This window comes from Hylobates moloch, unplaced genomic scaffold (assembly GCF_009828535.3).
Source record: "Hylobates moloch isolate HMO894 unplaced genomic scaffold, HMol_V3 SCAFFOLD_17, whole genome shotgun sequence".
NCBI lineage: Eukaryota > Metazoa > Chordata > Mammalia > Primates > Hylobatidae > Hylobates > Hylobates moloch.
Window position 1 is genome coordinate 53088178 of NW_026652292.1, and position 25602 is coordinate 53113779.

The window sequence follows — 25602 nt, forward strand, 5'->3', positions numbered from 1 at the left end:
GGTAACAGGGCTTTACCGCCTGGGGTGAATCACGGGCTCATGATACACTAGTTTATTCCTAGACATCTCTAATCCTCAATTTACTTATCTGCAATATGTGCAAAATAAATAGTCCCTTTTCCTCCCACAAATGTGGTGAGGATTAAATAGATAACAGAAAGCACTTAATACACTTCCTGGCAGATCTTATTCAATACACATTAGCTACAAATCATAACATTTATTACAGTTTCTCCCTAAGCCAGGTTTCTAGAAATACTGGTCAATACTAATAGTCACCTTTATTTCTTCCCATTTGCTCCTCAACTGCAACCTGTTTTCTGCTACCTCCTCTCCATTCAAACTGTACTAGCAGAGGTTACTAATGACCTGGTAATGGAGAAACTGGTACAAGTTCCTCAGTTCTTATCTTTCTAGATATCTCTGCAGTGGCCAGTATGACTGACCACTCACACAACCTTGATAAACACTAGGCAACTGGTTTGGTAACCTGTTTTCCTAACTCCTCCTCCACCCTCAGAATACCTTGGAGGGAGGTGGCAGCAGGGGGTTCTGGGTTCTTATCTTTGTATCACCAGCATCCGGCACAATTCCTGACACACAGAAGACACCCACTGCACGCTGAGAGTCCACCTACAATCCCTGTGACTAATACAAGCCTCTGTTAGGCAGAATCTTCCAACAGATGAGTACCATCTAAAGTTCTCCTGAGACCTTTAACTCCCACTGTGTTCACGCTGGAAAGGGTCCCCTACTCACCCTCTATCCTCTCACAGAGCTTGTGCAGGCCCTGCAAGGGGCAGCCCTCACACAGCTGGGCTGGTGCCTTAGTCGTCTGCTGCACTGCAGCCACTGTGAAGGCCTGCTTCAGGGTCATCATAATTTCGTCAACCTAATCAAAGAGAAGAGAAGTTGTAGTCACCAAAAAGTCAATTTGAAATTAGCTGGGCTGAGATGTCAGACAATCTTTGGAAAAGGCTTTTTAAGCTTTAAGAGTTTTCTGTACTACTCTTCACAGGTTAACAGATAATAATTGGAATAACAGCTAGGATTACAGTCTGAAAATACTACAAGTATGCTCAAAGCTCTTAAAGCAGGTAAAGTAAATGATATGGTTTGGCTGTGTCCCCACCCAAATCTCATCTTGAATTGTAGCTCCCATAATTTACATGTGTCATGGGAGGGACCCAGTGGGAGGTAACTGAATCATGGGGGTGGGTCTTTCCTGTGCTGTTCTATGATAGTGAATAAATCTCACGAGATCTGATGGTTTTACAAAGGGCAGTTCCCCTGCACACGCTGCCCTGCCTGCTGCCATGTAAGATGTGCCTTTGCTCCTCCTTCACCTTCCACCATGACTGTGAGGCCTCGCTGGCCATGTGGAACTATGAGTCCATTAAACCTCTTTCCTTTATAAATTATCCAGTGTCGGGTATGTCTTTATTAGCAGTGTGAGAACAGACTGATACAGTAAAAACTAAAAATACAAACTACTGAGAAAAAAGGCAAATTAAGCTTCAGATGTGTATTAGCTGCTTACTAAATAGTCAAAAGTAAATAACTAAAGACAAATAATGATATGTCAATGACTATCTGGTTTTCCTAAGGACAGAAAAATCAGTGGAGCTAAAATTCCTTGTAAAGAAGGTTCCAAGGTAAGAATTGCTTGTCCTCTCTCACCAGAGCCTCATTTGTGCACTGAAACACGTAACAGACAAAATGAAAGCCGCCACCTCCGGAAGACTCCCGGCAGATAAACCCAAAGTGGTCCACGTGTCTGATGCCCTGTCGAAGGGAGAGAACGAGATGTTCAGTTGTATCCAGAAGACGCACCATCATCAGAAATGCACCTCAAGATTTACACAGCACAATTTTATTTTACTTTTTATTATTTTTCTGAGATGGAGTTTCACTCTTGTTGCCCAGGCTGGAGTACAATGGTGCAATCTCAGCTCACTGCAACCTCTGCCTCCAGGGTTCAAGTGATTCTCGTGCCTCAGCCTCTTGAGTAGCTGGGATTACAGGTGTGCACCACCACACCCAGCTAATTTTTGTACTTTTAGTAGATACAGTGTTTCACCATGTTGGTCTCAAACTCCTGACCTCATATAATCCACCCGCCTCAGCCTCCCAAAGTGCTGGGATTACAGGGGTGAGCCACTGCGCCTGGCCTACACAGCACAACTTTAAAGAACACTAGAAAATTACTATTTTCTCTGATATTTTAAAATTTCAAAAAGTCTAAAAACATCTCAAATAAAGTTGGTTTACTAGAATGTTCCTTTGATTACCCCCACAACAATAAGAGAAATAAGATTTGAAAATTCAAGTTTTAGTGCTCATTTTAGTATTTGTTGTTTTGTTTGAGACGTAGGTATTAAAGAATAAAAACCACTCAAAAAATCAAAGGCAGACCAGAGATTCATGAAGAAACACAACTATGCACAAACACACCCAAAGGTTAAAAAAATATTTAAAATATATTTGTATTCCTAAAATAAGTAGGTAAATACTTGAAGTGAACTGGAATAAAGAAAGAATCAAAAATTATATGCACACAGAGTAGAGGAGCTTTTAAACATATTAGGCCAAGGCTCTACCATAGTATCATAAGAGCTATTTTTAATAAATATTAATATGTAAACGTGTTTTAAAATCATCAGCTATCAGAGGCACCTTAATACAGATAAAACATCTGCCATAAATATTAATACATCAATGTATTCTGAAAGCATCAGCATGCAGAGATGTGAGTGCTGATAGCTTAATGTTCAGGTAATCATATAAACTTATAAACTACACTCTTTAGGAAATTATACAGCTATCACACAAAAATGTAAACATTTAACATTAATATTTCAACAGAAATAGCAGCAAATCAGGATTAAAAACTCTATGGGTAATCTCACTTTCAGGCCAAACATTTTCCAAAAAATGAGCAATCATTGACATGCTTTGCCATCTCAATTAATCTTCTCCCGTAGCAAGTTAAGCATAAGCTAGAGGCTACAACTTAAGGAAATATGATTTAGCAAAGCTTTTTTTTTGTAAATGGTTCCCTATTCAATCTATAAATAACATTCTTTATTTTCACATTTTGCAGAAAAGTCCCTTTTGAATATTTAAGTAGATCACATTATAAATCAACATTAACATTTTCATATTTTATCAATTATGAAAATGAAAAATCCAGAGTTAAAAAAAAAATAAGCAAACGTAACCTTAAGTGATCTCGTATTTGTTAGGAAGATCCTGAGTAAAACTGGCATAGCTAATCTTAATTGATAGTTTCTTCCAAAATCTCTCTATGAAACACCTGGAAGATTATCAAGAAAAAAGTTTTCAAGTAGACACTGTACTCTGAGTAGAACATTCTCAAAGATAAGCACTATCTATATTTGAAGGGAGAATACTGACAATTGGTACCCAAAAAAGTTATAAATTTTTGTAAAGTAGAAATATATCTAATAAAAAGATACATTTGTGTGAAATGTGTAAATATATATGTGTAATATGCACAAAGACACACACATGTGCATCTGGAAGTTATGACTGTGGACTATTACTACCAATAACTGAGAAAATTAAAAGTAGATCTATTTTGTCCATTACTGTTGCTAAGAGCAAATTTCTTAATTTCAAAATTATATTCATAATTTACCTTAACATACCAAAGCAAAGGAGAAAGAAAAGCGAAACACAAATCAAGTACAGTACTTAGAAAACATACACCTTGTAACCTTTAGCATTTCTGTTACATGATAAATATTATAGAAATTCATTTAAAAATTCCATTGCAATTGAATTAAAAAACCCATCTCCATTTACCTGAGAGCAAAAGGATATCTCCTTAAAATTTTTCTCCAATGCTATTTTTTTGGTGTCAGGACTGATGAGGTAAACTTCAGACTGGCCAATCTTAAAAGACAAACAAACAAAAAAATCTAGCTTTTCAAACTTTCTCATTTCATGACCTATGAAAATAAAGAATAAAAGGGACAAGCTCCTATAAAATTCTGACTCTATCATCATAGAAATCATTTCAAAGGTTCCCTCTTATCCTCTGGATTTCAGGTCATAAGAGACATCTATTAGTGCCTTCACCTAATAAGACAGCCATCTTCCTTGAGATGAAAGAACCGGATACCCAAAAGTTAGCAACAGGCCTCAAGATCCACACATCCCCTAAAAACTGAGGTCTCCGCATAAGTGAACCTTCCAGAAAACAGAACTTTCAAAGCTTCCAAGATACTTTTGAATGATTTTTACTGACAGTCTTTTAAAATTATTGCTAAAATAATCTACCATTATGATTATTGTACATTATCACATTATGATAACATGTGAGGCATTCACACACACTAGTGACTGGACCTTTTCAAGTTAGAGTATGAGCATCAATTACAATCCTCTTACTGCCTTGGGACATGCTAATAGACATGCATTATAGGAGACTGCTGTGTTGCAATACCCAGCCTACTCTGTGTGCACATGCCCCTGCAGGCTGTGAAAGGCTGCCTTTTAGACTCCTCGTCTCCGGAGCGCTAAGTTTCTTGGGTTTCAGTGTGTGTTGGTTTCTACAGCTTTAGTTTCTCCTCAGGACCAAGAAGTCAGTGGTCACATCCTGATGCTGCCACTCTAACTCCCAGACCCATCTCTTCCTCTAACTCTTTACGCTTTGATGTAAAATACAAATCAGATACACAAGCTTGTTGGAAACTGGGGTGTAAGGCGAGGGGAATTATACTCTCAATGAGGGGGCCCAGGAAACGTGCATTCTGTTTGGGGCAAGGACTTTGCACTCTGAATCGTTTTTGCACACTTAACTGTTTCTGAACTGTATTTCAGCCAACAGAGAGTGGCAGGTAGCCTTTACTCTTGTCCTTCCGTGGAAACCAAGGATGATGAAAAACTAATTCATTTTTAACATGCAACATCTTTCTAAATTAGACTGTGTCTCTCTCTAGAGTAGGAGCCAACACAATATCCTCCTTATTTGTAAACAACGAATAAGTATCTATTTGGAGTATGTTTAGTCTCTTTAGAAGTCACTGTCTTTACCTACATAATGAAGATAGTCCTTACTTATTTTTAAAAATAACCTTTGAAAATCTCGGGTGAGAGGCTCCAAGGCATTATTATTTGGCTGTGGCTGGGTTGTAAAGAGCAAGTCAGAATGGAAAGTTGGGTGGGGCTCCTGAGATCCCTCTCCTTCTCCATGGCATCCAAAGGATTGTACATCCCATTAATTTGACTTTCTGCATGTCTGTCCCTTCCACTCCCACTGCACTTACCACAACCCCACTATCTCTCACCTGGACTACCACAACAGCTTCACTCCCCTCCCCATCCTACTCTTGCCCTCCCCCAAGTATCCTGGCTCTGTAGCCAAAGATATTTCACACTGTGTTTTAAAGCATGCAGTGACTGCCCACTCCTTTCAGGATAAAAAACAAAACCCTGACCAAGACCCATAAAGTTGTGCCTAATGAAAACAACTTTCATGGGGCTGCCTCCAGTCCCAGCTCCATCTCTACACACCATCCTTCCTTGTTTTCAGTGTGGAAATCTGGACTTATTTCTCACCCAACAGCTGTGCTCTAGGCACTACCAATGACAGCAGTGAACAGAGAAATGAAAATCCATGTCCTCTTGAAGCCTATCTTCTTGGGGGCATGTGGGACATAAAATCTTTTACTTGTTCATTTGTAATTGTATCAAATGGTAAAAGTGCTATGGAGAAAAATAAAGCAAAAAAGCAGGATGTGAGGCTGCTATTGGCCTTACTGATACGATTATTCCTCCATGTCAACATTTCAGCAGAGACCTAAAGGAAGCAAGAGGAGGTAAGACCGTGACAACCCGAGGGAAGAATGCTGAGCAAAGGAGGCACTCAGGCCTCTGGGATTCTTCAGGCACCAGGCAGCATCCCTGCCTTTAGGACCTTCTCATCTGCTGCTCTGTGAGCCCAGAAGACCTTCCCAGGTGGCCACAATGAAACCTTGTGTTAGGTGAAAATCACTTTCTCAAAGAAGCCTTTCCTGATTACCCTGGGAAATGCTCTCAGGCAGGCTGTACTTCTCCTCCACGGCATTTACCACAATTATAATTGGATAATTATTTGTGCACTCAGTTGCCTGTCTCCCTTACTGGAATCTAAATTCCATGTGGGCAGAGAACATACTTGTCTTGTTCACGGCTGCATTTCCAGCATGTGGCAAGGGACGTTAGCACAGCAGTCAAACAGTCAGTACTTATAAATAAATGCAGGGAGCAGCTTTCTCAATGCCACCAAGGAAGTTGTTTTTAAAAGATACAGATCACAAATTAAAGCACAAATCTGACTACTCTTTTCGGTACACTAGATCAACGGTCAAAAGATGAAAACATCAGCCCTATTTACCCTTGGGTGCACCCCCTTGGTTTTAAACCTGCACACATCCACACTGCACTAACCTAGGTAGCTGGTTTTTTATCCCCCTGGCCATCTCACTTGTGCTGTGAATTAGACAAAAAAAAAGGAGACTTTACATTTAAGGTAATTTTTTTCTCTACAGAACATCAGTCAGCATTAAGCCAATGAGGAGGCCAAGGAAAAAACTAGCTCCTCCATTGTGAGAGACGGGCTCGCTGCTGTGACAGCTCCACATCTCATCTGTTCAGACCCAGGGGACTCCCAGGGAGGGCACACCCATTCAGAAGGGCCCAGATCAGCATGGAACCAGGAACCCCACCCACCTGGGATAGCCCCCCATGTCCAGTCCTTTTCTAGCATTTGGCTGTCAATTTAACACTTTTTTTCAAAAAAAAAAAAAAAAAGCAAGCAAGCAATTGGCTAAATTAATGTTTCAGTTTGGGTATAAATTTCAAATATAATGTCACTCACAAAGCCACTCTTCCTGATTAGCAAAGGGTAAATGTTTCATAAATAAAAATATTAATAGTAGAGAGGGTGTTTTCCAACTAAAAGATTCTGTTGAAATATATCATCTGAAATTCATATATATTTTTAAGATCTCTCTGCTGGCCTCATTTCCACGTTTTCACTGTTCTTTCCACACCGAAAAGGTGTCTTTATAATTATGGGGTGAGATAAAAATTACACATGGGCATGTTCCTCCCTGATGACTGTAAAGGCTTACAGCTAAAGGAAGGATCTTATCCTAAGAATAGAATTGTTGATAATAATGAATTATCAACATGAATAATGAATCCATAACGAAAATATATGGATTCACACATAAATCAAAAGCCATTGACTAAGAATCTTCGCTCCATAAACCAGATTTTCTCTTGAACGCGTATGGCAGACTGGGGCTGTGCACGAGCTGGGTGATATTTTACCGTGAAGAGCATAGTTCGATTTTCCTCGATATCTGTGGGCTGCACAATATTGTGTCCGCTAATGAGGTGGTTCTCAATGTCGCTCTCCTCGAAGGAGCTGAAGAAGCCGCTGCTTCGGAGGCCCCCATCCTGCAGCTCCTTCCTAAAGGCCAGCGAGCGCAGGCCGGGCTGGGAGAAGGACTTGCGCATGGGCCTGCGCCCAGGCTCCTGGCTCCCTGTGGGCGAGGCACGGGGCGGGGTGGGGCGGGGACTCTCAGACCCCCGGCTGCCGCTGACGTGATTGAACTTCTGGATGCACTCGTCGATCAGGGCCGGGGGAGCCTTCTTGTGCGCCACCGTCACGCGGCCGCAGAATAGCACCTCGAACTTCTTGGAAAACGTGTCGTCGAACTCGGACGGGCAGTGCAGCTCCTCCTGCCGGGCAATCTTCCCCGCCTGACGGATGGAGCTGATGATCTCAGGCACCTGCGGAGAGAGGGAGGAATGTTATTTGGAGCATGCAGTGTGGCTGGCATTCACGGAATGAATGCACCAAGCTCCTTCGGGACGCCCCACTGGCTACTCCACTGCAGAGCACTGGAGGAGGAGCCCACGGGAGGGGACTAGGAATGTCTTCCCATGGGAGGTGAACACATAGCTTCCACAGAAAAGAGAAGGGGGACGACACTTATGAAGCACCTCTTACATGCCAAGGGCTGCGCTAGAGGATTTACATGCCCACAGCACCCTGCAAGGTTAAACCACCAGCCCAGCCCGGGAACACACACAGCCCAACCTAGCAGGCCTTGGATTCAAGCCCAGGCTGGTCCCACTCCAAAGCTAAAGGCCCCCTCTGGAGAAGCTGTCACCTCCCAGAGAAGACTGTGTCCAACGTGGTTCACAAAACATGACTTAATTATTCTAGATCTCATGGCAGTATACTTTGGAAAGTCTTCTTTAATAAATGGTGGGATGAAGAGGACAAAGGCTCTGAAATTAACTCATAAATTATTTATTCAAATCCCAGCACCATTATTTCCTTCCATGACAACTCAGTCCTGTATTTCCTAGCAGGTGAATAGTGACTGGCACGTCAACAAAGCTAGGAGGTTTTAATCAAAGAGCGAGTAACCCATGACTAATATTATCACAGCAAATAGGCTCACCAGGGCTTCTTCACATGGAGACTATAAAGCTTTTGGTTTCTAATGTTGAAAATCATGATTAAAAGAATGTAATAGAAGATCTCATCTGCTACGGTGTTGTCCCTACTGCTACATCCTCTCATCATTAACCTCTGAGAAGGTTCTTCAAAGCAGCATAGATGTAAAGATGAATCCGCACGGCAGTGAATGAAACAGCTGTGCAATTGCTCAGATGATGGACAGCCACAACACTAATATTTGTGGCCAGGCACGGATTTAAACAAGGCCAAGGCAGGCATAAATTTAATCTTCAAAAGGGCCTACTTTTTGTTATGACCTAACACCTAAACCAATTTTTTCCATTTTTCTATATAAGGAAAATTCAATTTAAGGCCCAATACCCACAGGCCCAATGTCTTTTTAACAACATTATAGAGAAATTTTAAAAATCCCCCTTCCAATTCAGGTCAAAGATCAACACATACAGTAAAGGAGGTGGTTTTAAATTTTAAAAGTATCCTTGTATTCAGTGTTCATGACATAATTCCCAAAACCAATGACTCGAAAGATTTTTCTCTTTGTGATTTCATATCAAATACACCTTAAAGATCTCTCTGTCATAAAGATTATGATCTATTCTTTCAAGATATTTTATCATACAAAGAGTCAAAAGATCTTTGGGAAAGTTTTATATTTTAAATAATTGATTCCTGATGAGACCTAAATGATTTTAAAAGCCAAAATTTCAGCCAGGTGCGGTGGCTCATGCCTGTAATCCCAGCACTTTGGGAGGCCAAGGCGGGCAGATCACGAGGTCAGGAGTTTGAGACCAGCCTAGGCAACATAGTGAAACCCCGTCTCTACTAAAAATACAAAAAATTAGCTGGGCGTGGTGGCGGGTGCCTGTAATCCCAGCTACTTGGGAAGCTGAGGCAGGAGAATTGCTTGAACCTGGGAGGCGGAGGTTGCAGTGAGCTGAGATTGCACCATTGCACTCCAGCCTGAGTGACAGCGCAAGACTCTGTCTCAAAAAAATAAAATAAAATAGCCAAAATTTCAACAGGTCAAGCACCTGTCTGCACTGAGCACCTGCTTGGTTATAGCCCACTTTTATACTGCCAAATAATCATACATCGTGCAGAGGCCTAAAAACTGTTGGTCAATTATAAAAAGAAGACAGGACAGAGAGAAGAGAGTATGAAGTCTAGGTGTCATTCACATCTTTGCCAATGGTTCACAACAGAAGCCTGGTAAAAACTTAGCCACAGTTAGACTGGGCATCTGTAATCCCAGCACTTTGGGAGGCCGAGGCAGGCAGATAGCTTGAGCTGAGGAGTTCAAGACCAGCCTGGGCAAAATGGTGAGACCTCGTCTCTATACAAAATACAAAAACGAGCCAGCCGAGGTGGTGTGTGCCTGCAGTCCCCGCTACTCCTGAGGCAGGAGGATTGCTGGAGCCCAGGAGATGGAGGTAGCAGTGAGCCAAGACGGTACCACTGCACTCCAGCCTGGGTGACTAAGACCCTGTCTCAAAACAAAAAAACAAAACAACAACAACAAAAAAGCCATAGTTACTCTCCAAAAAGAAGTTTATAAGATTTTCCTGGTAAAAGTGATTTCTGTAAAGAACATTTGTCAAACAAAAATAATCAATTTATACAAGAACCTTGCCACTCTTCTAAGGAAGTGTGTAAGATTATTTTATCAAGTCATGTGACTCTTCCGAATTACTAACCCCACTCTGAACAGAAAATTCAAAGCTTATTCAGTCCTCTGAGGCTTATTAAAATACCTGACGTTTCTACATGCTGTGTCTTCTGCTGCATCTGAACTGAGCAGTGATGTCTTTCATTATATATCAAAGGAGAGAGAAAATGTGTGAAGTCACATGAATTTATTGGTGACTCAGTAGTAAATGGTACAAACAAAAAGACGACACAAAGTAGATCACTTGACTGGATTCCCAGGGTCAGAAGAAACTGAAGAATACATCATAACTTGGTCACGATCGAGGCTGTGGTAGTTTTTTTCCAAGGACCAATCTCTCCTATCCTTTACTCAGAATCTTAAAAAGACACACTTTAGTCAAAGACCAAAGTCTCTCTCTCCTTGCTCTGGTAAGTTTTAGTATTCACGCATAATTGAGCTCAAGATTCTCATGCTCAGGGTAAGGTGTGCCCTGTCATTTAGAAGCACCAAGAAGTTATGCGTAATACAGATATAAAGGAGATAATTGAGGTTAACAATTTCAGAACATTTGAAGGCAAAGGGCATATTGCCAAATATAGTTTCAACAACAAATTGCAAATAGTTAAAAAGCCTAATGCCATTTAAACATTACTTTAAGTTGGTCAAGTATACTAAGAGACTAAATAAAAAAAGGGTTCTATCTATGTGTAAGTTTATAAAACCCTCTACCAGAACGGACCTGGGGCACTGTTTTTTCATTTTTTTTTTTTTTTTTTTTTTTTTTTTGAGATGGAGTTTTGCTCTTGTTGCCCAGGCTGGAGTGCAATGGGGCGATCTTAGCTCAGTGCAACCTCTACCCCCAGGTTCAAGCAATTCTCCTGCCTCAGCCTCCCGAGTAGCTGGGATTACAGACGTGCACCACCACACCCGGCTAATTTTGTATTTTTTCGGTAGAGATGGGGTTTCTCCATGTTGGTCAGGCTGGTCTTGAACTCCTGACCTCAGGTGATCCACCCATCTCAGCCTCCCAAAGTGGTGGGATTACAGGCGTGAGCCACCGCGCCCAGGCTCTGAGGCACTATTTTCTAAAAAATGAAGGCATAATGTCCACTCGTGATAAAATCCTGAATTCTTTATCCTTATAACTCTGTCCTGGACTCACCTATTTGCATGGAGGACTTGAGTCGTTTACTTCATTTTATTGCTATACATTTTTCTAGGCATCTCTAGATGCCAGAGCCAGGGATTCAGAAATATGAGATGAATGTAAGTGAGTCCCTGCCCGGAGGAGGAGGTTTAGTTAGAATCCTTTACAGTAATTGAGATGGGGCATTTTGAGAGCCTGAACTGAGAACTAAGCACTGAAGGCTGAGAGGAAGGCTGAGAGAAAGGCTGAATGAAAGATTCTGGAAGACAGGACCAACAGGATTTGGTGGTGACCTGGATAGGGGGCTGAGGATATTGAAGATGGGGTGTGGTACCCAGGGCTCTGGCTTAGGCTTCTGTGTGGATGACTGTGCCATTAGCTCACAGAGGGAGTGCAGAGTGGAGAAGGCTTGGGGAGACAGTGCAATGAGTTCTGCTTTTGTCTATGTTGAGTAAGACCAGGAGGACTTGAAAGTAAAGGCATCTAGCTGGGTAAGTGCGCCTAGAGTCCAGGACAGGGGCTCTAGACTAGACATGAGCAGCTCACATCCGGGAGGGAAAGTAAAGGAAGGGAGTGCCAAGACAGGCCCCTGGGATACCCCAACATTTCAGGTGTAGAGAAACTAAGGAATCGCAGGCAGAGAAGATGGGAGGCAAGGATGAGGTTAGAGGCGCCCAAGAAAAGGAGTCAGCAACTTACAACAGGCTAAGGGCTGAGAGAGCTGGCTAGAGCTTTGGCTCATACAGATAAGTAAAAATAAATAAGGAGGAAGACAATACTAATCCCCCAAAATAAACATGCCTAACTGAAAAATGTCCTCAAGTACAACTTTATTTAGTCTAAAAGAACATATACTTCCAATTACAATATTTACTGCAAAAACACAGATCCTTTTAGGGAAAATACACTGAGGCCAGCGGATTTATTCCCACTGATATGATCTGGGTACTTTTAGTGAAAATCTTTTTTTAGTGTTGTTGGAGCAGTAGTATCTACGTCATTTCTGTTTGCAGACAAAGTAAATCAAAACCAACTATAGCACAAACAAGAACCCAAAAAGCATCTTATTGGGACAGATTCAATAAGGGTGTGGGGCTCGGTTTTAATTTTCTTTTAATGAAGAAACAGGCCTTATTTAGATATATAAAAATTAAACTCCTCTTCTGCCAACTGGAGTTTATACTAAAACTCCGTTTTGAAAGTAAATCTGCATGTTGCTCACAACCAAAACAAGTTTCTTTGTTCACATACTAACAAACACACAGTAATGTATGAAGTTTCTGAAGCATGCATAAGTGAATACGGTTTCATATGTAGCCAGATAATGACATCCCAAGAGAATTAGAAATATTCAGTTCTGTAAATAAAGTCCTTACTTAAACATTTGGGTCAACTTGCTTTTTAAGGATTTAGGGATTATAAAGGATTATAAATACACTGCAAGTATAATTTTATGCAAAAGGATTTAGGAAAGAGCTCCTGAAACAGTATTTAGAATAAAAAGTCATTTTACTTTACATTTGGTGTTTTGTTTTTCTGTCAACTAGTAAGAAACAAATATTAAATAAATCTGAAGCACTGTGTATTTAACATTCTAGCATTTTTCCCGTAATATGATAGTAACACATTCTAAGACTTCAAAAATATGGCCGGACACATTGTGTTTTTTCCCTCAGATGAAATGCTTTCTCATTGTAAGGAGTTCAAATGAGCACTTCACACACACAAAAAAATATGCTACGTAATCATTGTCCAGAAGGAAGAGATTTGTGGTTTGTTTTTATTGACAAGTAGTTATTTGTATTTGTTGATCATAAGGTAAAAAGGAAGGGGATAAAAACTAAATTAAACCAAGTATTTCCTCACTCTATCTTACATGCCTTAAATTTCATGCAAAACACTTGAGAAAATATGAGTGCCTATTACTTAAATCATTTAAACAGAAAATACCATCAGACACTATCTAGATAGGACACAGGTAAACATTCATATTATGCAGCAGCTCAGCCTGACAGGACTAGGTTCAATCATGAAGATTTGAATATGCCTCCTACAATGAGTGAGACGTGATTCTCTCTGACTTTAGGAGGCTCACACATAGGTGATTTCCAATATAAGGTGACAGGTGCCAGAACACAAACACAGGCGAAGGCACAGAAGGCCGCTCCTGTGCAGAGGTCTGTCTTGGCTCTTTTGCTTCCCACTGTGGTGATCTAATGCCTCAATGCCTGCTTCATGCTTACAATTAGACAACAGGTCAGATTAATGTGTTACATCTTCCCAAGGAGAGATCAGGTGTCCCTGTTAGCTGGCTGAGGAGGCATCTGGGCATAGGTGAAGTGTTAATGACTGTTAGCCCCTGACACAGGGGCCCCTTTTTCATCCCCTCTGCCTTATCTTTCTGTCCTTTGGGTCTTGATCTTTCATCCCATGTAAAACAGAAGTAGCATTATTCAGCTTCCCTAGTTCTGAAATGGCAAATTGGATAAGCTGTTAGTAGATTTTAAACCCCACAGGGATGGTCTATGCAAACACGAAACACAGTTTATATTCCAAAATCGCTTAAAAGGTTCACTACAACCTTCTGACTGACCAACACCTTTCTACAAACATTTAAAACTATGAAACCACAACAGAAGTAATCGAATGGCTGTAGGAGCTAAAAGAGCGTGGGAGGAGGTGAGAAAGAAAAAGGAAGATCACACTGTAAGGATAGGAAATTATTTCGTAGGTTTTCTAAAATAGTTTTCAAAACTTAAAATGTTGGGTGGCCAGCATAAATATAGATAGACTTCATGGAATCACTGAATATTCAATCTGGATGAGAATATAAGTCCTCAAAGTCCAGCCCCTTCACTGAAAGCACTGATTCTCAACTCAAATGCGGCTGCACATGGGAATGGCCAGTATTTTCAAGCCCTGATGTCCATGTCCACCTACCTAAATGAATCAGCTTGTTTGGAGGTGGGGCCCTCACTCCCACAGTTTTCAAAGTGCCCTACCCTGGCTGTTCTAATGGGCAGCCAGAGTCCAGAAGCCTGGCTTCATCAGCTGTACTTTGTCACATCCCAGGGAAGGCAGTGCTTCACAGGAAGGCCTCCTCTGCATGCCACCCACAGCACCGTCCTACCCAAATCCATTTCATTATGGAGGCCCTCGGCAAACTGTGAACAGCAAGAAGGGCAGCCAAACTGCACAGATCCCTACCATGCTTACTGCAGAGATGAACAAACTGGTGAAGACAAAAAAGACTGAATCTGTCTAGACAGAGGGAATAAAGAAGCACGTAAACGACTAGACAAGGTGGAAAGCAAGTGCTACAGAAGTACTAAGGAGGTTAAGAGGATAGAGAAACGCAAAATCTCAGTACAGGGTGCATTTCAAATAAGTTATTAAAAGCAGATAGGGACAGGGAGTAGTGGTTTGCACCTGTAATCCCAGCACTTTGGGAGGCTGAGGTGGGTGGATCACCTGAGGTCAGGAGTTCAAGACCAGCCTGACCAACAAGGTGAAACCCTGTCTCTACTAAAAATACAAAAATTAACCAGGCGTGGTGGCAGGCGCCTGCAGTCCTAGCTACTTGGGAGGCTGAGACAGGAGAATTGCTTGAACCCAGGAGGCAAAGGTTGCAGTGAGTTGAGATCTCACCACTGCACTCCAGCCTGGGCGACAAAGCAAGACTCCGTCTCAAAAAATAATAATAAATAAATAAATAAACAAAATAAAATAAATAAAAAGTAAAAGCAGATAGGATGCCAAACATTTACCAAAGCCCACCCTTCTTAAAATAAAACCAGTCACCAGGTGTGGGTGAGGAAAGTCAAGTCCAGGGACTCCAGTTCCTTGCCACTCAAGAAACGTCTTCTCTTTCAGAATATGCCCTGCGCATGTCTCGTCTCAGTGCTCGGCTATTTGGTGAAGTCGCCAGGCCGACTGATTCCAAGTCTATGAAAGTGGTGACGCTGTTTAGTGAACCACCCTTAGCCAAGAAGGAGGAGACTTATGACTGGGTATCCAGATGACAACACTTACTCCACACTCATGGGAACACTCTGGTTTCTTGGATTCTACAGAAATGAGCATCAGGATTTTAAGGATGAGCAAAGATGACTAAAGAAGCTTCGTGGAAAGGGGAAACCAAAGAAAGGAGAGGGGAAAAGAGCAGCATAAGAGAAATAGTGTTGGGCCGGGCGCTGTGGCTCATGCCTGTAATCCCAGCACTTTGGGAGGCCAAGGTGGGCGGATCACAAGGTCAGGAGATTGAGCCCATCCTGGCTAACATGATGAAACCCCATTTCTACTAAAAATACAAAAAAATTAGCCAGGCATGGTGGCACATGCCTGTAGTCCCAGCTACTCGGGAGGCTGAGGCAGGAGAATCGCTTGAACACGGAGGCAGAGGTTGCAGTGAGCCGAGATTGTACCACTGCACTCCAGCCTGGGTGACAAAGCAAGACTCCGTCTCAAAAAAAAAAAAAGTGTTGGTCCCTCAAGAGGGAAAATTTCTTCCTCTGTGGCAGAGAGAAGAAAATGCATCTACTGTCTTTCCACATATTGGAGGAATGTCATGTTCCTAAATGAAGGTTATTTGGAGGTTATTATTTCCTTGTTGAAGTCTAATCCAGTTAAATGGTGACTGGCTTCTTGAACACACTTTAACTGTGCAAAATTATTTTGGCCTTGGCTGTGTAATGTAAGGTTTACCTAATTCTCTAATGAAATGAATACATTAAAAAAAAAAAAAGTCACCAAAGCCTCCTGGGATTCCAAACTGATTCTACTTTTTTCTCCATAAAAAAGGAGATTTAATAAAATTTTAGCTCATATCAAAAATTTTTAACAACCACAGCCAAACTGCCATTCATGTTTGAATGCTTGCACCTTATTCCCATGCCCTCTCTGCTCCCTGCTATGTAAAATGAGAAAGGGCTGTAATCACATACAAGTGGACAAAGAAATAGGACCAAAATCACGGGTAATTTGCAAAATATCTACACAACAGGTCTAATGTGTACACTCAGAGGTGATTGTGCTTCTCTGGAAATGTGGTTTTCTACCATGGCATCATGTCTTCTCCATGTCAGTCCCCCGGCATGGCAGCAGTGGGACGGGAGTTGCTCCCCAGTGACTGGGGCCGCTGAAAAGTCACATGGCCTTGCCCACTCTCTGGGGTTCACATCCAGCTTTGCTTACCTATAAACAGAATCCGCCTCAATGAAAAACACAGCAAAGGAATTTTTTGGGTTTTAGCCAGATCTCTGAGGGCAGGACTTCATTTCTAAGGTGAAAGATAAGGCTTTCCTCCCTCGGAAGAACTAAGGAGGAAAGAAAAGTTCCCCGTATGGGGTTCAGGCCAGAAGCCACAAGAAACAGAGATATCCCCCAGGAGGCTGCACTGCTGTCTCAGAAGCCAGGCTAGGGGATCACAAGCACACCCAGACATAAACACCAGGGAAGCAAAACATCGCTGAACACTCGCTACTGAAGCTGCAAACAGCCTAGTCTTTCAAATCAAATCATAACCTTAATTCTCACATAATGTGCAAAACCCAAGATTCAGGTAGAACTAGCCCCAGCCAGCCAGCACCTTACAATCTCACTCTGTGTATTTAAACCACAACAAATGAGATCAACATATCAGAATGCAGCAACTACTGAAAAATGTGAGCTTTGCTCTTGCATTCTTCCCTTCCCTATCCTCTTGCTTTAGGAGGAAAATAAAGTATACATTTATATCTTCGGAGCGCCCTCCTCTTACACACCCTTTTTCCGAATCCTGGGGCCTCCAATCCAAACCAGCACCAGCAGAGGTGTTGTTAGGCTCAACAGAAAGGTCAATCATTTAATAACCAAGAAGTTGCAAGACAGTTACTGCTGAACAGAAAGGCGGGGGAGATGGAAGGAGAAGAACACTTTGCTCTCTCCCTCCCCACCCCGCCAGGGAGCCAGGTCAGACCCTTCTTCTGGGCTCGTTAAGTTGCTGCTGAGGCATCCTGCCTTGGCATAAAAGGGCCAACCTCAAGAACCAAGGAAAACAAATATTCATGTTTTACCGCTTAATAATCTATCCCTTTTGAACATAGCTGCAGAATGCACTCTTTAATTATCTTCAGTTTCTAAAAATTAGTTCAATACCCATCCACATAAAAGAAAAAATAGGAAAACATAAAGTTGCCCATAATCCCTGGAAACATCTACAGTTAACAATCTGGCTTTTCTGTTGTGTAGTTTTGTGTACGCTTAATGGTAACTTATTTTACCAATTTTTTTAAGTGGGATCATAGTGTTCGGCAACTAACTTTTATCATCAAGGGCATATTTCATTAGAATCCATATTAGAACCATCTCATTCCTTTCTGATAGGTAATTAAGGCATAGATTTCATTAACTGCAAACACTGTACAAAAAGAAAGTACAAGATTTCTTTTTTTTAAAAAAAAAAAAAGGCATATTCAGGATCCATCAGGCACTCTGCTCAATAATAAAGCATTTTGGTAAATGTGTGACGAGTATCCCAACCTTTGCATAAACTGCCAGGACTGCTAATTGCATTTCAGTGTAAAAAAATTGTTTAGTGTGTGCAGGTTGAGGGAGGGAGGAAAGTACAAAAATACGAGAGTGAGCCCAGTACTGCTTACTAGACCATAAACATTCCATCCGGAGGCAGCCAGGGATCTGGAGCAGTAACTAAAACAGAATAACCTTTAAAAGGGTAGAGATGAACTCTTGCTGCTGGTCACAACTATCAGGAGAAAGTCAGCCCTAACTGCTAGGCAGCTGAAGCCATCAATGTGTGATGCTGACAGAACCTATGGGGAACTCTGTAGCTTGGAGTGCTGAAACAAGCAGCAAGCACTGCTTTGGGCAAGCCACCTGAGCTCTAGGAACCTCGACTTCTCTTCTATTAAAATGAGACATTACCAGCTACCTTGGAGGGTCATTTTGAGGACAAAATTAGATGTGAAAGTTTAGCATAGAACCTAGCCTATAATAGCTCCCAATAAATGCTAGCTGTTACCTTGATGTTTGTAAGGGAAGAAAAGGCCAACTCTTTTTTTTTTTTTTTTTTTTTTTGAGACAGGGTCTTGCTCTGTTGCCGAGGCTGGAGTATAATGGGCACAACCATAGCTCACCACAGCCTCAACCTCTCAGGCTTGAGCGATTATCCCATTTCAGCCTCCCAAGTAGCTGGAACTGCAGGTGCATGCCACCATGCCTGGCTAGCTTTTTTGTTTTTTTGTAGAGATGGGTTTTCACCATATTGCCCAAGCTGGTCTTAAACACCTGGGCTCAAGGGATCTTCCCACCTCAGCCTCCCAAAGTGCAGAGATTATAGGTGTGAGCCACCACATCTGACTGCCAACTTTATTAAAATATCAGTAGCTAGAGGCAACAAGCTTCCATCTACCTTTCAGTACAGAACGAATAATAAATGACAAAAATAATTTCTATAATATCAGCAGGCAATAGATAATGCCAGTCATGTTCGAACCTTTGACCAAATTTCCAAACACCCTGTAGGCCACAAAACTCTCCATCTCACCCCACCCTCAACTTTCCGGCAATCTCAAATATATGAGTATGAATGTTCTGATTAAAACGGGGCTGAGGAAACAGAACATGTCCGCCTCCTTCCTTCTGCCAGCCCTAGACATCATAAACACCCACAGGAACAGAATGTGAAAACCACTACCTTACAAAATACACGAGGTCTGTGAGTGGTATCAAAAGACACAATTACAACAAATTTAGTTATAGATCTAATTGTATTTTATTCACCATTCATACATCAGTGCAGACTCCATTCTACCAAATCCAACGAAAGCTCCCACCAGGCAATGGCAGAACAGTAGGTATTGTAAGATGGAAACAAAGAAACAGAATAGAAGAAAGCTGACTGGTTAACATCAGGTTACTTCAGGCTACTTTTCTGTAAGGCCTAAATGAAGCAGAAGGGACTTCCTTGCTACGCTGATTCAGGTAGACTAGAATCTCCTGTTTTCAGGAAAAACTGGTCTGTTCTGGGATCCATCTGCTTTCTTCACATTTCAGTTTGATTACAACACCTTTAGCATGAGTGACTCCATTTTGGTTTGGTATGTTCGGCTGGCGCCCAGTACAGAAGCTCAATCTAAAATAATGGCCACCCATAATTTTTAAGAGCATCAAGCAGTTTTTATGGCATGTCAAGGCAGCCCTCTAAGCCTCAGAGCACAAAACGCCTAAATAAAGGTCAGCTCCCAGAGAGTAGGATTACTGTCTATTGTGCTACTTATGTAGGACAAAGTGCCTAGTACTCTGTCTGGCATACTGCAAGTATTCAATAAGTCTGCTCAATGTATACATGATTGCAATGCAAAATGATCTAATGACTTCAAAGTTTTTAACTAATGAGAAAGACACATTTCAAATAGGTCTTAGAAGAGAAAACTGCCATAGATCTGTAAATCTCCAACACAATGCCTGAGCATAGTGGGCATACAACAAATATTTGCAGAAGAAACAGATGCTGTAAAAATAGTAAACCAGAAACACGGGCAGCAATTCCTTTTGTATTATAAGATTTTTCTAGATAGCTGAAGACTTTGTGTCTGGCTATTTTTATTTTAAATATTTTTGGATGGGAACTGCTTAGTATATTCTTTCAAAGCCTACAGAGAATGTAGTGTAACCCTTTCTTTTTTATGGTGGGTATATATTACAATGCCCACAAGAGCGACTGAAGTTTTGTTAAATTGTGTGCTGCTGACTATATGGGATTAGTCTTAGGTGAGAGACAGCATCTCAATTACATATCCCACATTCCTACCAATCCTGAACGAATGCAGGCATGCTCTCTCTCAAGCACACCCCAGGGTGCTTAAGAAGCAGAGATTCTTAAACTTTTTGTGCCACAGACCCCTCTCACAGCCTGGTGAAGCCTATGGACCCTGCAGAATAAAGTTCTCAAATGCATAAATTAGAACACAAGGGATGGCAAAAGATTCAATTATGCTGAAAGGGAATTATCCAAATAATTATGATACAGTACTAAGTGCTTATTGCCATATTTAACAAGATCAAGCAGCAAGTCAATAACCTACTGTAACTCAAAGTAATGATGAGTACATACAGTATTTGAGAGATGTATAAAACTGTACGGCATATGGAAATAACTGACGTGATATCATGATATAATAAGAACTATTTGGTCTTGACACAAGAGCACCTAAAACCCTTGGCATGTCCTGAGGGAACTGGGTAATATTAGGAATGCCTCTTGTTACTCATAATAAGCCCCTATCAACTGTACCTGAGTTTATGCTGATGAGGTGAGTCTTTTTTGGGCCCTAGATAGCTTTAGAATTGGCAGTGGTTGCCAGAGGGACCAACTTTGTGATTACAGGGTTGGGATTTTCACCCTACTCTCCAACCTGTATCTCCTGGGAGGAGAGAAAGGTGAATTAGTTACCAATGGCCAGTGATTTAATCCATTATGCTCACATATTGGAAACTTCATAAAAACCCTTAAATGGTGGGATTCAGGGAGCTCCTGGGTTGATGAACTTATCAAGGTGTTGCTAGGTGGCAGGCCCAAAGAGGGCATGGAAGCTCTAAACACCCCAAAACCCCTCCCAGACCTTGCCTTATGCATCTCTTCCATTTGGCTGTTCTTGAGTGGTATTCTTTATTTATTTATTTTTTTTTTGAGATGGAGTCTCCATCTGTCGCCCAGGCTGGAGTGCAGCGGCGCGATCTCGGCTCACTGGAAGCTCCGCCTCCCAAGTTCACGCCATTCTCCTGCCTCAGCCTCCCGAGTAGCTGGGACCACAGGTGCCCGCCACCACGCCCAGCTAACTTTTTGTATTTTTAGTAGAGACGGGGTTTCACCGTGTTAGCCAAGATGGTCTCTATCTCCTGACCTCGTGATCTGCCCGCCTCGGCCTCCCAAAGTGCTGGGATTACAGGCGTGAGCCACCGCACCCGGCCTTGAGTGGTATTCTTTATAATAAACCAGTAAATGTAAGTAAAGAGTGCTCTAAGTTCTGTGGGCCATTCTAGCAAATGACTGACCCTGAGGAGGAGGTGGTGGGAACTTGATTTATAGCAGGTCAGTGGGTGTCTTGGGGCAGTCTTGTGAGACTGAGCCCTTAACTTGTGGGGTCTGTGCTAACTTCAGGTTGGTAGTGTCAGAATTTAACTGATCACTGGAGACCCAGTTGGTGACCAAAGAATCAGAGAACTGGTTGTTGGTGTGGGGAAAACTCTGACACATCTGATGTCAGAAGTGTTCAGAGTAGAAACAGATCATGGTACTATGATTTTATTGATGTTATAGTCACAGGAACTGCTACAGGCTGAGTATCCCTAGTCCAAAAATCCAAAATCTAAATGCTCCAAAATTGGAAACTTTTGGGCACCGACATGACACTCAAAGGAAATGCTCACTGGAGCATTTTGGATTTTCAGATTTGGGATGCTCAACTGGTGAGTACAATGCGAATATTCCAAAGTCCAAAATCTACAACACTTGCTGGTCCTAAGCATTTCAGATAAGGGATACTCCATCGTAATGCTACTGGGTTTGCTGACTACATTCAAAATCGAAGAAAATATTAGATTTTCAGTTACTGGTTAGTGAAAATAAAGATGTGAACTACAGGAAGTCCAGGGGATGGGAGGTATCAGCTACATCTCAAAAATACAATCACCACCACCACGGGTCATGTCTTGGGACCATGGTGCACATGTATTGCATATATGAATAATGCAATAAAGCCAGCCCCACCATCCAGTGCAAACAAATCCACCTGAAAATGAGAAAGCCTCGCCAAACGCTATAGTCATCGAAGAAATTAAAGTCAACATGAAGAGCAAATTCTAATGGGACAAAACTCAAGTGTCCATTAGTTAGAATAACGGAATTTCTATACAGTATAAATTCTTCATCAATAACAGCACATTACAATCTTTTCAAATGTTACAAGTACTCAATTTTAGTCTGATGTGATTTATTGCCTAGCTAGTCCTTGGAACACGACAACTCAGTCCAATACAGAAACAGATGGAAAAGCATTTTCAACTGTCAACTTGATATTATCACCGCCAATGGAGAAACAAGAGTGAATACATCACTGATGAAGGAAGAGACAAGCAACTGAGGAGAGAGAAGTGACCGTCTCACCTAGGGCAGTGGCAATACAAATGGAGAGGAGAGGATGAAGTCAAGAACTATCTAGAAGGTAAAGGTGGCAAGAAGTGGTAACTGAATGTGACAGACGAGGACTGAGGATGGGGAAAGGGTGGGAGGGCTCAGTGGCTAGATGGCAGAACCACTGTGACCAAAAAAAAATTCAGAAATCTGAATACAGATTACAACTCAATATTTATTCATATGGGTTTTCTCTTCTCAAGAACATCTCATCCCTGAACAAAAAGTGGAAACTGTGCAGACAGTGAAACCAGGGTGTGCTGTAGCTCAGAGAATAATCCCCTCACCTATCCACCCTCAGTCTACTCTGGCATTCTGGCAAAAAATTCTCTTTAAAAAAAAAAAAAAGTAAATGTATATGAACAGCTGTTATTTCTTCTACTTATTTCCAGCAAAAGAGACAGAATTTTAAATAGTGCTTATTAATAAAACAGATCTGGAATGGACTACGTGTGGTGGTCTCTGGGTGGTAGGAATATGTATTTGGGCTTATCAGTATGTTATTTTTCATATATATGTATTTTTGTAATCATAAAAAAGGTTATTTTTAATTTTTTTAAAAGTACATTTTTCTTTAGTCTTTTCAAGGTTACCATCTACTGCTACTACGTAAAAATTTCTAGGGGCAAAATCACTTGGAAAGAAGAAAAAAATCTTCATCTTAGGATAAACTCTTTTAATGTACAAGTGAAATGGCATACAGTTCTAAGTGCCCCCAAATGCTTCACAACATAACACACAAAAGCCTTTAAGTCAGGAAGCACATTACAGTACAAAAACAAACTTCCAAATAAACCCCAGAAACCAAAAACTTTAGATGGCAGTCTAAAAGCAATATTCAAAAGACTGCCCCTGCATCTGCACAGATAATTATCTAAGAAGATGATTTGTAGCTTAAATTAAAATTGTGATAATACTAAGCACTGGTCTGTTTCGTGAAGCTGATGGTTCAAGCTTGAGTTTAGATAAACCATTAGCACGTTAACCAGATAAATACTCTTGTTCCTTCTCAGGAATTGCAGTAAAATAAATGTGATTCAAATTATTACATATGTGGACACAGTATGGAATCACCTTGACAGCACTAAAATTAATTTTTTAAAAACAAAGTAATTCATAGTATAGGCTACGCCTCAAATATACAGTGCCTTTGTCCAAATCTTAAAAAGCCAAACCCCTGTTCTCCCCCTCACGGACAAAAACCCATGGGTGGCGGACTTTGGTAAGCCAAGTGTGGATTGGATCTCAGTCCTTGCTTGTGCCACTGGCTGGGTGCCTTTGTGCAGCCCGCAACTTACCCAAATGTACAGTGCAGCCCAGCCACAGCCCTGTCATCATCTTTGAGGTCCATGGTCATTTCCAAATGAATAGAAAATTACACTAATTCATGAGTGCCAGGCTGAATCACAGGAAAGGGCTCTGAGCATGTGTTATAACTATCAATTATTTACAATTTTAAAATATGCCAGACTAGCCTTACAGCACTAACTGCATTCTTGAGTAAAACTTATCACGTGTGTTCAAGAACCCAGATCTTCATTCTGATCAGTGGTAGAAACAGGTTTTCCTCTCACACCATTTCAGTTCTTGAAATCAACTACACTCACCAAGTAACCATTCCTTTTCTTTAACTTTGATCAACAGGCAAATCAGAACTTTTGCCAATAAAGGATGTGAGTTAAAAGCAGTCTAATCCATTTTCCACTTTATATATTTTAGACTGCACACAATACCTAGGGTAACAATAACAATACTATTCATTGCTCCTTGGCATTCTCGGAGTTATAAATGTTAGATAACTTCAATATATGTTTACAACACTCAGGCTGTGAATGTGAAAGCCTGGGCGACTGGCCAGAAGACCAGAGATCCAGCAACTGAAGCTGCACGGCCGAGCCTTGTTGTGGGTGCCTGAGCAGGGAGGCCCGCACCCAGGTACATGTCTTCAGGCAACAGCTTTCCCAAGAAGCCAAGGAATTCCTCTACAGATTCTTGCCACAGAAAATCATATACCCCCATCAGGCCTTCCAAAAGGATTCCCTCGTTGTAGCTGCCTGACCTCCCTCCGGGCCCCACTGGACATCCCCATCCCAGAACCCCCACCCAAGGATGAGGTGGAAACAGAGAGGCAGGAGAAGAAAGAAGTCCTTGAGTGTGGATTTCTCCCTGGGAATGAGAAGGTCCTGTCGCTGCTTGCCATGGTTAAGCCAGAAGTCTGGATTCTCAAAGAGAAATGCATTCTGGTGATCACATGGATCCAGCACCTGATCCCCAATACTGAGGATGCAAATGATTTGGGGTAGCAATCCAGGAGAAGGTGCTGGAGAGGGTGAATGCAGTTAAGACCAAAGTGGAAGCCTTCCAGACAACCATTTCCAAATACTTCTCAGAACATGGGGATGCTGTGGCCAAGGCCTCCAAGAAGACCCATGTAATGGATTACCAGGCGTTGGTGCAAAAGTGAGATAAGACGGCCTATGGGGAGATCAAGGCCAGGGTACTGGACCTGAAGGCCTTCCATGCTGAGCTTTATCATATCATCAGCACCAACCTGGAGAAAACCACAAGTCAAAGGGTGAAGAGAAACCATCTGTGTACTGAGCCCAGGGCTGGAAGGAAAAGAAATGATCTATATTTTGTGAGGGGACAGGGAAAGAAACCTCAGGCTGTATCCTAGCATTTGATACCTAAAAAGCAGAACTGAGTGGCAAATATTTTCTTTCTGCTTTTACAGATGAAGGAAATCAAAGAAATACTGTACAGGACAAGAATGAAACAGTATGAAGTTGCACAGACAACGAAGTTTCCAAGTCTTAATTCGTAGCCAGTGCCTAACCCTCTGCTAACATTTCTCTTTACACCTTTATCTGTCCAGGCTCCTAGCATATGAGGAAGAAAATCTCATCTCCTTTTAGCACCCATCGCTCCAGGTCAGTTTCCCAAGGGCTGTTGTGTCAGTATTGAAGGGAACGAACTGCAGTACTCTTAAAATCACTTCTAGTTCCAAATTCTACTATTCTACAAACTGGCTAATAGGATGAAAATATAAAAATAAAAAAATGCCCACAAAACAAAATCAAAAAAATGCCAACATCAAGAACATGGTG

At 41.6% G+C, this 25602-nt stretch overlaps 1 protein-coding gene and 2 pseudogenes across 5 annotated transcripts in view; 2 read left to right on the forward strand and 1 right to left on the reverse strand.

The window, feature by feature from the left end:
• The window catches only part of TBC1D1 (TBC1 domain family member 1), a 245798-nt gene that overhangs the window by 115875 nt on the left and 104321 nt on the right, over positions 1 to 25602 (reverse strand). For all 5 annotated transcript variants that reach the window (XM_058430019.1, XM_032136088.2, XM_032136087.2 and 2 more), the window contains 4 exons: positions 7345 to 7809; positions 3829 to 3918; positions 1681 to 1785; positions 760 to 892 (listed from right to left, as the gene is read on the reverse strand). In XM_058430019.1, the coding sequence (XP_058286002.1) occupies positions 760 to 892; positions 1681 to 1785; positions 3829 to 3918; positions 7345 to 7809 (793 nt within the window). The remainder of the gene's footprint in view (positions 1 to 759; positions 893 to 1680; positions 1786 to 3828; positions 3919 to 7344; positions 7810 to 25602) is intronic.
• Positions 13951 to 15474, forward strand: LOC116457088 (small ribosomal subunit protein mS33-like; annotated as a pseudogene).
• Positions 20557 to 25096, forward strand: LOC116457089 (proteasome activator complex subunit 2-like; annotated as a pseudogene).